Source organism: Maylandia zebra, linkage group LG12 (genome assembly GCF_041146795.1).
Source record: "Maylandia zebra isolate NMK-2024a linkage group LG12, Mzebra_GT3a, whole genome shotgun sequence".
NCBI lineage: Eukaryota > Metazoa > Chordata > Actinopteri > Cichliformes > Cichlidae > Maylandia > Maylandia zebra.
In genome coordinates, this window is record NC_135178.1 from 12279041 (window position 1) to 12293891 (window position 14851).

At 41.2% G+C, this 14851-nt stretch overlaps 1 protein-coding gene across 5 annotated transcripts in view; it reads left to right on the top strand.

Moving 5' to 3' along the window:
* Positions 1–274: 274 nt before the first annotated feature.
* Positions 275–14851, top strand: part of cabin1 (calcineurin binding protein 1) — a 37777-nt gene continuing 23200 nt past the window's right edge. For 2 of the 5 annotated variants that reach the window (XM_024804382.2, XM_024804383.2), the window contains exons 1-27: positions 275–904; positions 1017–1109; positions 1229–1342; positions 2606–2740; positions 2835–3015; positions 3108–3237; positions 3350–3499; positions 4295–4602; positions 4706–4883; positions 4980–5113; positions 5205–5422; positions 5566–5638; positions 5909–6096; positions 6185–6322; positions 6580–6768; positions 6847–7089; positions 7205–7358; positions 7463–7578; positions 7739–7900; positions 8785–8991; positions 9160–9305; positions 9502–9763; positions 10007–10177; positions 11531–11620; positions 11752–11912; positions 12010–12221; positions 14525–14590. In XM_024804382.2, coding sequence (XP_024660150.2) covers positions 902–904; positions 1017–1109; positions 1229–1342; positions 2606–2740; positions 2835–3015; positions 3108–3237; positions 3350–3499; positions 4295–4602; positions 4706–4883; positions 4980–5113; positions 5205–5422; positions 5566–5638; positions 5909–6096; positions 6185–6322; positions 6580–6768; positions 6847–7089; positions 7205–7358; positions 7463–7578; positions 7739–7900; positions 8785–8991; positions 9160–9305; positions 9502–9763; positions 10007–10177; positions 11531–11620; positions 11752–11912; positions 12010–12221; positions 14525–14590 — 4222 coding nt within the window. In that variant the 5' untranslated portion in view covers positions 275–901. The remainder of the gene's footprint in view (positions 905–1016; positions 1110–1228; positions 1343–2605; positions 2741–2834; positions 3016–3107; positions 3238–3349; positions 3500–4294; positions 4603–4705; positions 4884–4979; positions 5114–5204; positions 5423–5565; positions 5639–5908; positions 6097–6184; positions 6323–6579; positions 6769–6846; positions 7090–7204; positions 7359–7462; positions 7579–7738; positions 7901–8784; positions 8992–9159; positions 9306–9501; positions 9764–10006; positions 10178–11530; positions 11621–11751; positions 11913–12009; positions 12222–14524; positions 14591–14851) is intronic. The other 3 variants (XM_024804385.2, XM_024804384.2, XM_024804386.2) reach the window with 3 other exon arrangements.

Sequence of the window (14851 nt, forward strand, 5' to 3'; positions counted from 1 at the left end):
GTGTATTCCTTGGGTAAGGTGTAGCTATGTAATAAATGCTCTTTCAGTCGGCGTGCTCTTTTCCTTGTCGGAACTCAGGATATCCGACACTTCAAATGCCTTGTCGCGCTGCCCCTCCGGCAGGCGAACGGCGATGTAGTAATAAAGCGAACCCAGACGGTGTCACCCAATATCATACAGTATCGTTGGTCATAAGAGTACGCCCACTGGGTATTGACCAATCAGTGACCACGTTACTGATTGGCGGGTGGCAAATGTCATCCAGTGACGCAAACATTCTCAGGGTCTCATCCGTATTTGACAACAACAAAGGATGATGTATAGGTTAAGTTTCTAAATTGCTTCGTAGCCGCGGAGTTTTCAGGGTTTGTTATGTTGCTCGAGTACCTGAAACTTTACAGGTGCAGTTTAATTGAGAATGAATGGTAAGTCGCTGAGCTCTGGAAGTGACGGTCGTCCGGCGGACCACAAGCTACAGTTAGCTCACAAACGTCTCTGCTAATTTCGGCTAGCTGGAGAAACTGTGAGCTACGTTTAGCATCTACTCTCCAGAGTTCTGTATATTTGCTAAGAGCGAAATATCGTTTACAGAGAGCTAAGTTAACCAGATTTGGTTTTGAATGGCGTGTCGGTAATGTGAGCTAGTCGGTCCCAAGTGGTCGTAATCTCCTCTTTAAAGAGCAAATACGTGGCGTGATAGAAACGCCGGCTCGCATTGCTTTTCTGTGTTGTAGGTTGTGTACGCCCAAAGCTCTCACATACACTCAAATGAATAGATAACAGTAAATGGAAAAGACACAGAGGACATACTAAATGGCTTTGCAGTGTATTTTTTGTTTTTCTTGCATTCAACGAAATCTGCGAACCGTGAAGGCAGAAGAGCTGCTTTTCAAATATTAAAATGGTAAGACCTTGAATCACAGCGTCAGCTACATCCTCACTGTAACTGCGCACACTCCCTTGCCTAAGACAGATTACTGCATGGTAAAGCGTTTTCTCTCTGCCCTTTTACACAGATTCGCATAGCAGCACTAAATGCTGCTTCGGCAGCTGCAGACGAGTCTCAAGATCCCCTGAGAAACAGCAAGAGTCAGACAAAAGAGGCTCAAGTAGGCTACATACTATATGCTGATGAATAAGCAATATTAGTTCTATCTGCTGATGCAGTCGTTCATCTCTGTACATCCCATTAAGTCAGTTGTATTCCCCCGTTTGTTTCTGTCAATAGGAAGCAGAGGCATTCGCTTTATATCACAAAGCTTTGGATCTGCAGAAACATGATAAATTTGAGGAGTCCGCCAAGGCCTACCATGAGCTTCTCAAAACTCCACTGCTCAAAGAGGTAAACACACCAACACAAACTAATAATATGGTTGCACAGAACAGCCCATCTATCCATTCTTTTACACTTTTCAGGGTTGTGGGGGTGGGTGGGCTATCCCGGCTATCCCAGGGCGAGAGTCAGGGTAAACCCTGAACAGGTCAGCAATCTATCGCAGGGCTAACACATTGAGACGGTCTCTGGCAGGAAGCCGGAGTACCTGGAGAGAACCCACAAAAACATGGGGAGAACATGCAAACGCAACACAGCTTTCCCCCAATCAGATGGTGGATTCGTAATTAGGACGTAGTAGCTGTGAGGCAACAGTGCTAACAACTGTGGCGCTCCTTAAATTAAAGCTGTTCTAAAATTAGCGCATTACCTATAGAGGTCATTTATTTTTTTCTATAATTCCACCATCCAGTCAACAGTGCGCCGGTATTCTCATCACTGACAGCCATCTCACCCAAGATCCTTGTCTGTTTCCATTCTGTCAGTCTCCATGACTGATTGAATGTGGTGAAACCGGCATCAGTGGATGTGTGCACGCACAGAAGTCCATCGCTTGGTCAAGGATGACCACGGGAGACATAAAGAATGAAGCAGACGCTGCCTCACTTGCTCCGTTGGCTCTCTACGCTGTGATGTTTCTCTTTAAAGAGCTGGAGAAAATCAATTTATCAGCAGCGCAGACCTTAACAACAGCTTTTATAAAGGCAGCGAAGGAGACCCCGAACCTACCCAGGATGCTGTTATCAAAATGTTGGAAAAGAAAAACTTAAAAATGAACTATTAAGAGGCTATAATTTGCATGGCTGCAGATGATATGGAGGAGTTGATAATTGACAGGAAAGTGCCAAAATTCCAGGAGCTGAATGAAAGGGCTCAAGCTCTGAAACTCATCCTAAGCACCCTACCTGATGAGCTCATCCTGCATCCCATGTTTGTGAATTGCAATGAGACCAGTGCAGTGCATTTAGCATTCAAACTGAAACGCCACACGTAGCCAGCTTGGAGGCTCATTTGATCATGAGGACTAAAGTGGTGATCTGTGATATTTAAAGTTTCACACATTGTTGCAGATTTTCTTCCATTTGTGTTTCTCAGGACATACATTTTCATACTTTGTGTCATTATGAACATATCATGTTAACCATTTTCTGTGTAGAATTCAGTTTCACTGCGTAAATAAAATTGGCCATGTTGACATTATTTACCTTGCTTGATCTTATCAAGACCCCATGGGTTTGGTGTTGAATCTAATGTATCCTCTTAATATTTCAGGCCATGCCCTCTGATGATCAGAGAGTGGGCCTCAAGCACCCCGGATTGATGCTGAAATATTCAACTTTTAAAAATCTGGCTAGTATGGCTGCGTTACGGGATGACCTGGAGACCGCTATGGAGTTTTACTTAGAGGTAATGTGTCACTTTAACTTGATTAAATTCAATGACCGAATGAATAACGCTGGCAGGTGTTCTTACTATAAATTCTGCTCTGCTCTGTTCTCAGGCTGTCATGTTGGATTCCACTGATGTGAACATGTGGTACAAAATTGGTCAGGTGGCTGTGCGACTGGTGCGCATTCCTCTGGCTCGTCATGCATTCCAGGAAGGATTGCACTGTAACCCTGACCACTGGCCCTGCCTGGACAACCTCATAACTATACTCTATACACTCAGTGACTACAGCTGTATGTAACATGTCATCATAAGCTTTTCACGGTCAGGTTAAGAGCTCATGTATGGGGGGGAAAGTAGCTAACATTTCTCTATGTATTTCCAGGCTGTTTGTACTTCATTTCCAAAGCCCTAGAGAAGGACCATTGTTACACCAAAGGTCTGGTGTTGAAGGAAAAAATATTTGAGGAACAACCTTGTCTGAAGAGGGATACGATGCAGATGTTCATGAAATGGTAAAGGCAACTTTCTTTTAAGTTCTTAATCTGTTTACGAGTTGCACCATACTTTTCCATGACTGACAAACTTGTCTCCGTCTTTTTTTTTTTTTTTTTAAACTTTTCTCAGTGATATTTCTATTCACTATGTGGAAGTAGAAGAAGAGGAACGCAAATCCATTATGGAAGAGGCACTAGAGATAAGGAGGCGCAGGCAGGCTCTCTCTCTTTCTGAACCAAAACCTGACCTTGTACTCATTCAGCCCATCCACAGCTTCTCGTGAGTGCTCTGCTGTTGTTGCTGTCTGCGTCATTTCATCACACAGTCAGCATTTAACCATAGATTATTTGTTTTAATGAGAACAGATTATTGTTAATTATTACAATGCTATGGTTTACATCAGCAGAAAATGCAGAATCTGTTAGATTTGTATTGTTTATTGTCATTTATGCTTAGAAAAATTAGTCATATATGCTTAGAAGTATATAATCATTTGTAGATTGAAAGAATGTCTCATCCTAGGAGGTCTGTAACAACTCTGTGTAGCATGAAGAGGGGGGTGCGTTCACTCCTCTACAGAGTGTTCTGGCATAGATCACACACCTCCTAGGAGAGGTCATATCTTCTCTTGGTGATATATGGTATAGCAAACACACGTATATCTGTTTGAGTGTAAGAGCCTTTTGTTTAGATGGACCGCTAGACTCCTGGCACCAGCTTTGGGGAGTCACATCTTGACCCCACACACGCACACACACATACTTATGCAACGCACAGGCAAGGTACTCTTTGTGTGTATGTAGACGTCTTATGTTAATGAACCTATGTATATTCATGTGAGCTCAATAAAAGAACAATGTTATGGGGGAGCGGACGAGAGCGACTGGGGTCAAGCGAAGGAACGGCGCTTGTTGTGGTTCTCTCCCTCATGCATGAGTAACACAAAGAATTTTGCCTACTTGTGTCTTGCTTTTGCTGTGTAGTAAATTGTCCTTAACGTTCCAGCGAATAGGTTTATGCTACAAACCTATCACTGGACCAAATTTTTTGCTATATCTTCTGTATTTATTGCAGATGGAAACATCTGGGTGAAAGTCTCCTTGCAATGTACAGACATCAGACCACGTGTGAGCTACCACGCCCAAGTCTTGGCCGCAGAATTGACTTGTCAGAGTACCGTGACCCAAACGTCCTCCAGAACATCCCCCAGCCAAGCAGCCCTGTCAGTATGGGCCAGACCACAGTGCTAAGCAGCAGCCCCAGTTCATCCCTGCCTCCAGTGGTCTTCACTGAGCCAGCAGTGATGGCTCAATCTGGCAATCAACCTCAAATTGCCACCAGTCAGTCCACTGTAGAGGTCAACACCTTTGTTCCACCTGTTGGTCAGTGCTGTTTGTCTTGCCTCTCAATGTGATTATTTGTATCAATTAAAAGTATTATTGTTGTTGTTATTGTAGCCATTTAAATGTTCTCAAATCTTCACAGCTACAGCAATGGAAGTGTCGCTCACAGATAAGGTGAAGAAAGCGCCGAAACGGAAACGCGTGGTAGAAGATAGCGGGGAAACGGCAAAGCGGCGCTCTGCACGTGTTCGAAACACTAAATGCAAGAAGGAGGAGAAGATTGATTTTCAGGAACTGCTTTTTAAATACCTACCTTCTAGGTAGCCGCTCTTTACTGAACCTTATGTAGAATGCGTAAATCTTACAGGTCTATTATAGTTTTGTTGATGTAAAAGTATTTTTCTGGTTTCTCTTAGGCTAAAGAAATTTGATCCTGATAATGACGATGAGAGCCTCAGTAATCTCGAGACACAGTGTGATGGCAAGGATGACATACAGCCTCTGCATGGGAGTTGCTTACCTGTGGACTCAGTTGAATACATGAAGTCTGGTATGTGGTGCATCCTAAATGTGTATTCACAATATCATATCTCATTTTGGTGTTTCCATCATATTAACACACTGTCCACTCCTTCCTCCAGAACAACAAGATGTCCACAACTTCCTACTTGACAATATGGCCAATGGTGGTATACTGGACCTGATGATGCGCTATCTGAAAGCAGTGGGTCAGAAATTCATGGAGGAGTGGCCCCGGGGCTTGACTGCTGTGGTCTTGGAGGTCTATCAGACCTGGAGGAAGCACAGTAACGGTCTTCCTAATCCTCTCCTTCGGGACTGCAGCAACCAACATATCCGGGTAAATGAAAGTTGGTTAATTTTATAGTTGCTTGAATGTCTTTTATCATCATGCTTATGGCTTAACATTAATTTACTTTAAGCCCTTTAAGGCTTTTCTCTAAGGATCTAGTTTTGTTTTTTTTGTTTTTTTAACGTATGCAGGGGATGTTGACAATGAGCTTGGCCTGTATGGAACTGCAGTTGGAGCAATGGTTACACAGCAAAGGGAAGGCTGGTAAGTCTGAGTGAGCTTCATAATTTTTCTCATAGCCTAGTAGATTTTGAAAAGATCAATTTGGACAAATAACACTACTGAGCAAAGCATTCAAGAGCCTGAATGTGAGAAATGTGTTGCCATTTATCTAGCATTTTAAATTTGGCTTAATGATCTAAAAGGTGTTGGAGTCACTGTTGAAGTTGAACGTGATGATATGTAGTATTTGTTTTACAATGGAAATTCATTGTTTATTTTTGGCTTGCATTCATATTTTAATTCCTTATCCAGTTACTCCTAGAAGAAGCAGCTGTGGCTCTGGAAACAATACCACTGACTCAGAATTTCCTGGGCAGCACTTCCAGGGTGATTTATTACTTCTCGCTCTTGGTGCATCTCAAAGAGATCTGTTTGAGGATGACTGGCTGGATGTCATGGTGCGAGTATACTGGCTAAAGGCACGATTCCTGGCCCTGCAGGTAAAGTTTATATGTCTATTTATATTTTACTTGATTATTATTGAGTTATTTTTTTCACTCAGTAACAGTGCATTTCTTGTTTTGACAGGGGGACATGGAATTGGCTCTGGAGAGCTATGATGTCTGTGTAGGCCTTTTGCAGAGCAAATCAAAGAGCCCAGATGGGAAACAGTACACAATCAACCTGCCTAACCTTCGTGTAGATGCAGCAATCTCTGTAGAGGAGGTTTGTGTGCTGGCCAGTATATATATTTTCTCTTTTATTAATATATTTCCCATTTCTCTCTTATGGGGTTTATCAGAATCAAAATACTTAATTATGTAATATATAAATGTATGTATATATGGCGTATGTAAAAGAGAGAGGGGAATTTTTAAGCATTCATTTCTTTCATAGCAATTTAAGCTTGAAAATATCGAAGTGCTTATTTTGTAGATGTTTTGACTGTGTTTTTGGTGGGTTTTCTCTGTTCCCACACACAGATTGACAAAAGGCTAAAGTGTCTGGAGCGCTGTCAATCTTTGGAAGAGATCCAGCGCCTCTTTGAGTCATCGGATTTCGACTCAGTGGTGCGTCTGCTGCAGCCCACCCTTAATTATGGGAGCAGGAGCAAACCTCTGGAGTTTGTGAGCTCAACACCTGAGCGTCCCGCACAGTTGACGTTACTACAGGTTAGACAAACTACAGTGATATCAGTGGAATCGCTAAACAATTTGAAATGCGTAATTATTTCTAACCCTGTGTCCTAGAACTCACTATTGAAGCTGCAGGACTACCAGCAGTGTTTGGAGTGCAGCGAGCTGGCCTTGAATGAAGCCCTCCAGCAGCTCAACTCTGCTCCAAGCAGCTCTCCACCTAGCAAGGAGGAGTGGGTTAGCACCATTGTGAAGTTGCTAGATGGCATCGAGGTCTGCTTCAATAAAGAGGCGGAGCTTCTGAGCAATGTCCCCCACTTCTCTAGTATGGCTCGACTGGCAAACAACCTAATCCAGGTTCAAAGAGAGTTTCTGTTCGCCTTAAGTAATGCTTTAATTCACGCAACATTAAGGTACCGATACACTTAATTTTTAGATTGCTAATTTATTGTGCTGTCGGTTTGCGTTTCAGCTGATTGATCTTAGCATGACCATTTCTGATGATCCCAAGGAGCCATTTTTCTTCTCAGTCCTGCCTTGGATTATCCTGTATCGCATTATCAAGCACGAAGAGGCTGCCTTTGACTGTATGCTTCGACAGCATATGTCTGTAGGGGATGATGAAGGTTTGTTGATATCTTGCTTTTATGCTTTTTAGTTTTCCTTCAGTGTACTGTATATGCCATGTCAGTTGTTACACTGAGTGACACTGTCAAGTCTTAATTTTTAGAGGACTCAGACACCCCCATGCTGCCCTCCTCCCTGATGCTTCTAAACACGGCCCACGAGTATCTTGGCCGTCGGTCCTTGTGCTGCAGCTCAGACGGAGCCCTTCTCAAATTTTTTGTAAGTTTGTTTGCTCTCTGCAAATGCTACATCAACACCAAAAAAAACAAAACAAAGTAATGTACAGCCTGACATGTAGGCTGTACATTACTTCGTTTTTTTGTTCTTTTTTTCAAAAACATATGAAAATGTTTTTAAATATTTGTTTTTGTTGGTTTAGGTGCGAGTTTTGGAAAAAGAATTTGCAGCCTCTACTAGCAGTGACTCTCACCCCTACAAGGAGGAGTTGGAAATGGCCCTGGAACAGTGCTTTTTCTGTTTATATGCCTACCCCAGTAAGAAGAGCAAGGCCCGCTACCTTGAAGATCATTCATCTCCACAGGTTATAGATGCTTAAAACACTCTGCTTGATTTAACGTGTTATAGTTTGGTGTTTGATCTACAAGCGGCTCTGCCAAGCAGAAGTTAATTAATTTAATGACATAGTCCAAAAGTCAATACCTGAAGAACAGGCAGAATTGCTGAGAGGTAACTTAAGGTCGGACTATTTTGTGTGATTTCCCAGTGGTACTGACAAACCTGCATAAATAGTGAGTTGTTTAGCTGAGGGCTGATGACTCAGACAGGCCCTCATGACACACAGAAAAAGTCTGTTATATCCATTAATGTTGTTTTGCTGGTGAGGAATACACTTCTGATGTCACTGAAATAAATTGCACCGGTGAAATAGCGTTAATGGCACTGATTCAGTGTGTGAGGAAAAATGCAACCACATTTAGATTAACGACTTACCAGCAGAATTGTGGTTTGTGGGCTTTTAGACTTTTACCGTAATTTAGTGAAATTGTCTTTGAGTAACTCACAAGATAATGAAATATTTAGTATATAACAGCATGCTTCCTTTATTGCTTTGTCACTATAGGAGATGCTTGACAGAGTTCTCTGTAAATAGTTACATTTGATTGAAGATAAAGAGTCAAAGGGAGCGAAAAAGGTAAACTCGTGTTATATTATAAGAGATAAAGTGACTCAGCAGGAGGTTTGTGTGTAAAGTACCCAATCTCTTGTATTTTTGTAGTACTTGCGTTTAGCCACGAGGTGGGGGTCATTCCCACAGTTGTATGTCATTGGTTTTCAGTGGCTGGAGTCCTAACTGTACACTGTAACTAATGAAAGAATAGTCTTATTGGGACCTTTTAGCAGTAATTGCTGTAGCCATGTATGTTACACAGGTATTAATTTCCCGTGGTATTACTCTGCTTTAAGGTTGAGCTTCTGTGGAGCGATGCCCTCTTCATGTTTCAGTATTTCAAACCAAAGTCGCTGCCTGAGTTTGACAGCTATAAGACGAGTACAGTGTCTGCAGAATTGGCCAATTTGCTGAGGAGGTTTGCAAGCATCGCCCCCCCAAGTGACACTCCCGTCCTCACAATGGATGAAGTGGCAGCCTACATTGAGGACATGACAGAAAAGGTCAGTTTGTGGGGCCATGGTGAAGAAGTGAGAAGCACTAAGTGACTTGGACGTTATAAACAGGGTCTTCCTTGCTATAATATTTATATATATTTAATATATTTTTTAAAAGCCTTGAAGTCAGTAACAGTCTCGTCTAATTAAGATTTTTTTGTTTCTCTCTTTAAGGCTCCATGCCTTCCCGAGGGCAGTGCTCCTGCACCTCCGATCATCAATGAGATCTACTACCTTGTGGCGGACTATCATTTTAAGAACAAGGAGCAATCCAAAGCCATCAAGTTCTATATGCATGACATATGTGTTTTTCCTAACAGGTAGCTCATTGCACACAGTAATCAATTTTTTGTTCTTAATGTTTTAAAGTTAAGGTTTACTGTAATTTTTGTTTGAAAAAAGCACAAAATTGGATGTGCAGAGGAATTGTTTGTATTTGTTTGTTTTTATAAAGTAACATAGTGTACTTTTAAATGCAGTGAGAATACTGAAGTGTTTTTCCTCGTCTTGCTTTAGGTTTGACTCCTGGGCAGGTATGGCTTTAGCGAGGGCCAGCCGTATCCAAGACAAGCTCAACTCCAATGAGCTGAAAAGCGACGTTCCCATATGGAAGCACTCCCAAGCAGTGCTTAACTGCTTTAAGAGGGCTCTGGAGATCGACAGCTCCAATCTGTCATTGTGGATAGAGTATGGTACCATGTCATATGCGCTGCATTCGTTTGCTTCACGGCAGCTCAAACAGTGGCGCAGTGAGCTTCCCCCTGAGGTGGTTAAACAGGTGAGGCATGCTCTGACATATAACTCACCTGTGTTTCCTATCCGTTCACCTTTTTTTTTTTTTTTTTTTTTTTTTTTTTTTTTTTTTTTTTTTTTTAAAGACATTAACTCACCGATTGCATTGGGCCACTTCTTGCTCATTCCATACTGGCAGTCTTTATAGAGTCAATTAATCTACCCCCTTGAGCTACAACGTTCATGATGTTTCCAACATGTGCATGTTTGTGTGTCTGTGGTGTTTCAGATGGAAGAAAGGAGAGACTCCATGTTGGAGACGGCCTTTCAGTGTTTTCAGGGCGCCTCCCGTTGTGAGGGTGACAGTGACGAAGAAGAGTGGCTGATTCACTACATGCTGGGAAAGATAGCAGAGAAACGTAGACAGCCTCCGGCGGGATATCTGCAGCTTTATAAAAAGGTGAAGTGGTTTGGTGACAAGAAGCTAGACCAGTGGTTCTCCCATTTTGTAAAAAAAAAAATTTAAAATATAAATCGCTAACGTTCAATACGATTCATCAATGTTCCATCAGAAAATCTTACCATCATATTTTCCCCTGGTTTTGCCCCACCAGGGTTGCTTACCCCACAGTTTGAGTATCACAGGGCTAGACACATTGTTTAAATCAGGGGTGTCAAACTCAAATACACAGTGGGCCAAAATTCAAAAGTGGCTCAAACTCGCGGGCTAACATTAATATTCATTGAAAAAAAAAATCTTCCTCCAAATATAACAAGGAATCATTTCTTATGGACTCAAACAAGTTTTGCTGAAAAACTGAATATGGAACAAGCAAAGCTTAATACTAAACAATATATATAACTTATATAAATGTATATATAACTTAATATTGCACACATGCAAAATCAAAATTCCAATTAAATAATACATCAGTGGAATTAATTTCTTAAATAAAAATTGTATTTGCAGCCTTCTGAATTAAATTGTATCATTTTATCATTTATCAAATTTTCATCATATTCTCCCACCTGTCCAGAAAGCTCCTGTTTTCTGACTTTCTTTTTGCCATTTTGGGATAGGTAGCATGGCAGTATTTGCATGGTTGCTATGACTATGGTCAACAGAGGAGAGGGTGCTAATGGGTCCTGTCATGACTGACGTGCCAAAACACCAACAGAGCATTCTGGGAATTGTATTATTAGCAGTACATGCACTGTATAATACTGGCAGGCCAGCTCTAATGGTAATTTTGTATGGCTTCGCAGGCCAAATGTAATTAGGCTGCGGGCCAGAGTTTGACACCTATGGTTTAAATGATCCTACATACTGTGTGTGTCAGGAACTCTTTAAATAATTGATGTTTAATAATAAACATTGGTATTGAGGTGTGACTTGCCTGGAACTTTTCTAAGGATAGCACAACGTTAAATGTATTCCTTTCAGTTTCATTAGATATTAGTTAAGTAATAACACAAAAACCACGAGGACTGTTCCAGTCATTGTAATCAACCTTTGATTGCCGATGTATTCTTTTTTTTCTTCTCTCTGGTGTTGTTTCATAATCCACCTACAGAAGCAAAGATCACTGCCCTTCCACTCCCGCAAGATGTTTCCTTCTTTTCTTTTTCTTGTCTCTTTCTTCCCTTTGGCAGAACAGTTAGTCATAACTCTGTTGTTCTGATTAGATTGTTGGAAGCACATGAACTGTATGACCCGTGATTTCAGCAGGCATTTTTTTTATGCGTTTAGGAGTTAATTTCATTTGGCAGATGATTGTCAGGTTGGTGACTCTCACCTTTTCTGTGTTTATAGGCAGCAAACTATCTGCACGAAGAAGCTGCCAGATACCCCCGTAAAATCCATTACCATAATCCTCCTGACCTGGCCATGGAAGCCCTGGAGGTATGCTATCTGTGACATGTGGCTCCCAATAGTTTCTAGTTGTGTTACATCAGTGCTGTGTTATGTAAGATTACTGCCTGGAAACATTCACATTTTAAAGACATTCTCTGCATATATTAAACTTCTTCTAGCTGCATTTCCGTTTGAGTGCCACCATCCTGAAACTACTAGAGGCTGATGAGCCAGATCTGGAACACGAGCTCTTGTTTAACTTACTGGTTGAAGCAGCTACAGGACCATTTGCGAGGGGAGAAGAGAAAAGTATGCCAAGCATGCCAAGGGCCCATGAGAAGTAAGTTATAAAAAATACAACACAAGAAGTGTGATATAAGAGTCAAATTTAAAAAAATCATGCAGAAGAACTTATTCTTGTTTTTGATTTATTTCAGGGAGAAACCGCCCTCTATGATGGATGAAGACTTTAACTGTCCCTCAGTCTGTATAGGGAATGTCCTTAACTCATCCATTCCATCAGTTGTCACCCCAGGTCTGACATCACCTCCTTATGTGGCCACGCCGTTTGACCACGATTACGCCAAACGCAAAACACTCCGAAGGCAACAGTGGCAGCAGCAGCGGCATGAGGAGCGGCAGGCTGATGGTACAGTCCCAGTCCTAGACACTGTCTCAGGGGTCGGGCTCTTTGGAGCTCTTTCTGCGCTGGGACAGGACGCCCACTGGGGAGTGTTCCGATTGCTAATCACCATGCTTAATTGCTTTGGTTTCAGTTACAATGATTCCTGTGCACTGGGTGATTGGGATGTGGTGAAATGGGCAATATGGCTACTGATTATTTGACTAATTTGCAGCAGCAGTGTGGAAAGAGACAGATTTCAAGGTTGGGTATGACAGAGCATTAAGGCCTGTGGGTTTGCATATATCTGTGTGTAGGTGTATTGGTGGCATATCCTTCTCTTGTGGCTCTTTATTGCTGGCACCATGTTCTTTCCTAACTATCACTTTGCCCCTCCTAATATGTAATAGTTGTTGTTGTGTTGCAACTTCCTCAGGCTTTTAACATCCAGCATTTGTTCTGTTGCTGATATAGGGGTTGCATACATGAGCTGCTGTTTATCACACCAAGAAAAGCTGAAAATTCTCAGTGATCTGGATTTTTATTAAGACTTGTGACTGGTACTTGTTCAAAGTCTGCTGCTAAGCATAACCAGTTAGTTTACTTTAACCTGGTAGATTCTTGAATTTAAAGTCCTATAAATATTTATGCATGCCTTGCACAGCTCAGAAGTGAAAGGTTAGATTGATTAAGTTGGATGATGTATTTGAGGGTTTTTTATCTGTAATTAAGTGCATTTAGTATTAAATAAATAAATGGAAGTTCAGTATTTATACACACACATTTTTAGACGGCAGAGGTCAGATTAGTTCGGTCTGCAGGTAGAAAAACTTGATGGTGTTTGGATTTTATTATGCAGATAAAAATCTAGTTTAACATGTTCAGAACGCTCGATGTGCTCGACATGTCAGCGCTGATAAACAGAATTGTTTTTGTGAAATGTGATTTTTCTCATGAAGCTGGAAATGAAAGTAGAAAATTTTAATTCTTAAAAAAAAAAAAATTTGATAGTTCTATGTAGTAATGTGCTAATAGCACAATATTACTTTCAGCAATGTAAATATACTACCGCGTGTACAGTTAACATTATAAGAGACCTTACTGACTCACGCGAACTAACCATCTGTTATGTTCTTGCGGTGTGTACTGTAAGCCTAACTGCCTTTCTTTTAAATTAAGGGACAACACTTTAAGTATTGCAAGATGGGCTGTTTTTTTTTGTTTGTTTGTTTGTTTGTTTTTTTATTCCAGTGGTTGTTGCATACTTACACAATGACTGTGCAGCAGAGCTGATTTCAATTTCCTGAACTGTAAAGGCCGAGTGCTGTTTGGACCAAAGAGTCTTGGACATTGTTTCCATGTGACAAGAACTGTGACATCTGTCCACCCACCCCATGTATCATGTTGAGCTTGAATGTGCAAATAACGCAGCCATATTGCCCATGTTGCCAGTTTTGTCACCCTTTCCAGATTCCTTCCTACCTACCTACCTACCTACCTGCCTGCTACCTCTTTGCCTGCTTGCTTTTACCACCTGCTTTGCCATTTATATGCATGTAGTTCTAATGGGGTGAATGCCTTCACAACTGGACAAAGTCCGTCCTTTTATCACAATCCACTAAATTGTCTGGTGTATCATATGGTCACATTTTTATGTGGGCTCAGTGTGGGGGGTAATTTTGCAGAAAGTCAAACTTCTGGGAGAGATTTCAAAACCTTGCGTGAGTCATGTTTGCTATTTACCACTAATTGGATCTAATTTCTAATTATGGCCAATTAGTGTGAAAATGTCAAGTCAGAAAGAATGTGGCTGCCCTGTTATTGGCACTCAAAACTGAGACTGAAGCCAGAAAATGCCCCACTATGCACATTGCTGCTTGCAGGTGTCCAATTTCTCTGTCTTGAGTCCTGCTTAAAGTGCATCAGCGTGGTAAAACCGCAGGACCAGATTCAGACATGCATTTATGAAATCTTTATGTTCATTATTGACTCTTCGACACTTTTCGAAGAATTCTTCCTGGACTACTCCCATGATTTGATTTGATTTTTAAAATTCTAATAGTAAAATGGGAGAAAATTTATTCTTGGTTTTATTCATATTGCAGATTCTGGACTTAGTTTGTAACCTGCAGATTTTCTTATAGAAAGAAATGTGTGTCTGAATCAGGTTCTACACTTTTAAGGGGAGTGGCATTAAATTTGCATTCAGTTGTCTAGAAGCATAAATGACTGATTTTTCTCTTTCTTTTTTTAATAATCTTTTCTATAAATTAAGAGGTGCAATATTTGCTTGATTATATCTTAAAACCAGCTCCCCGTATCTTCAACAGCCTCACCAGAGTTTGACCATGATTACTGCCTGCCCAGGTCTTCAATATGGCTGGCTTCCCTGAATGGTACTGCTCTTCAAACCCACCAAACCTTTTAAGAGGCTATATTTTGAATCTAGAGTGAAGTGCTTTCTTGTAGGAAGCACTGAATGCACAGCTGTCAGTTTACACAAATTTTACAGTACCATAGTAACTTGGCTGTTGACTCATGACTGAATCTTTTGAAAAGTCCTTTGTGTGCATTATTCTCTGAAATAGCTAAAGCTTGTTGCCCTCTTGATTCTTATTTACAGTTCTCAGCCCAGGATTATTTTTTCCTGAGACTGC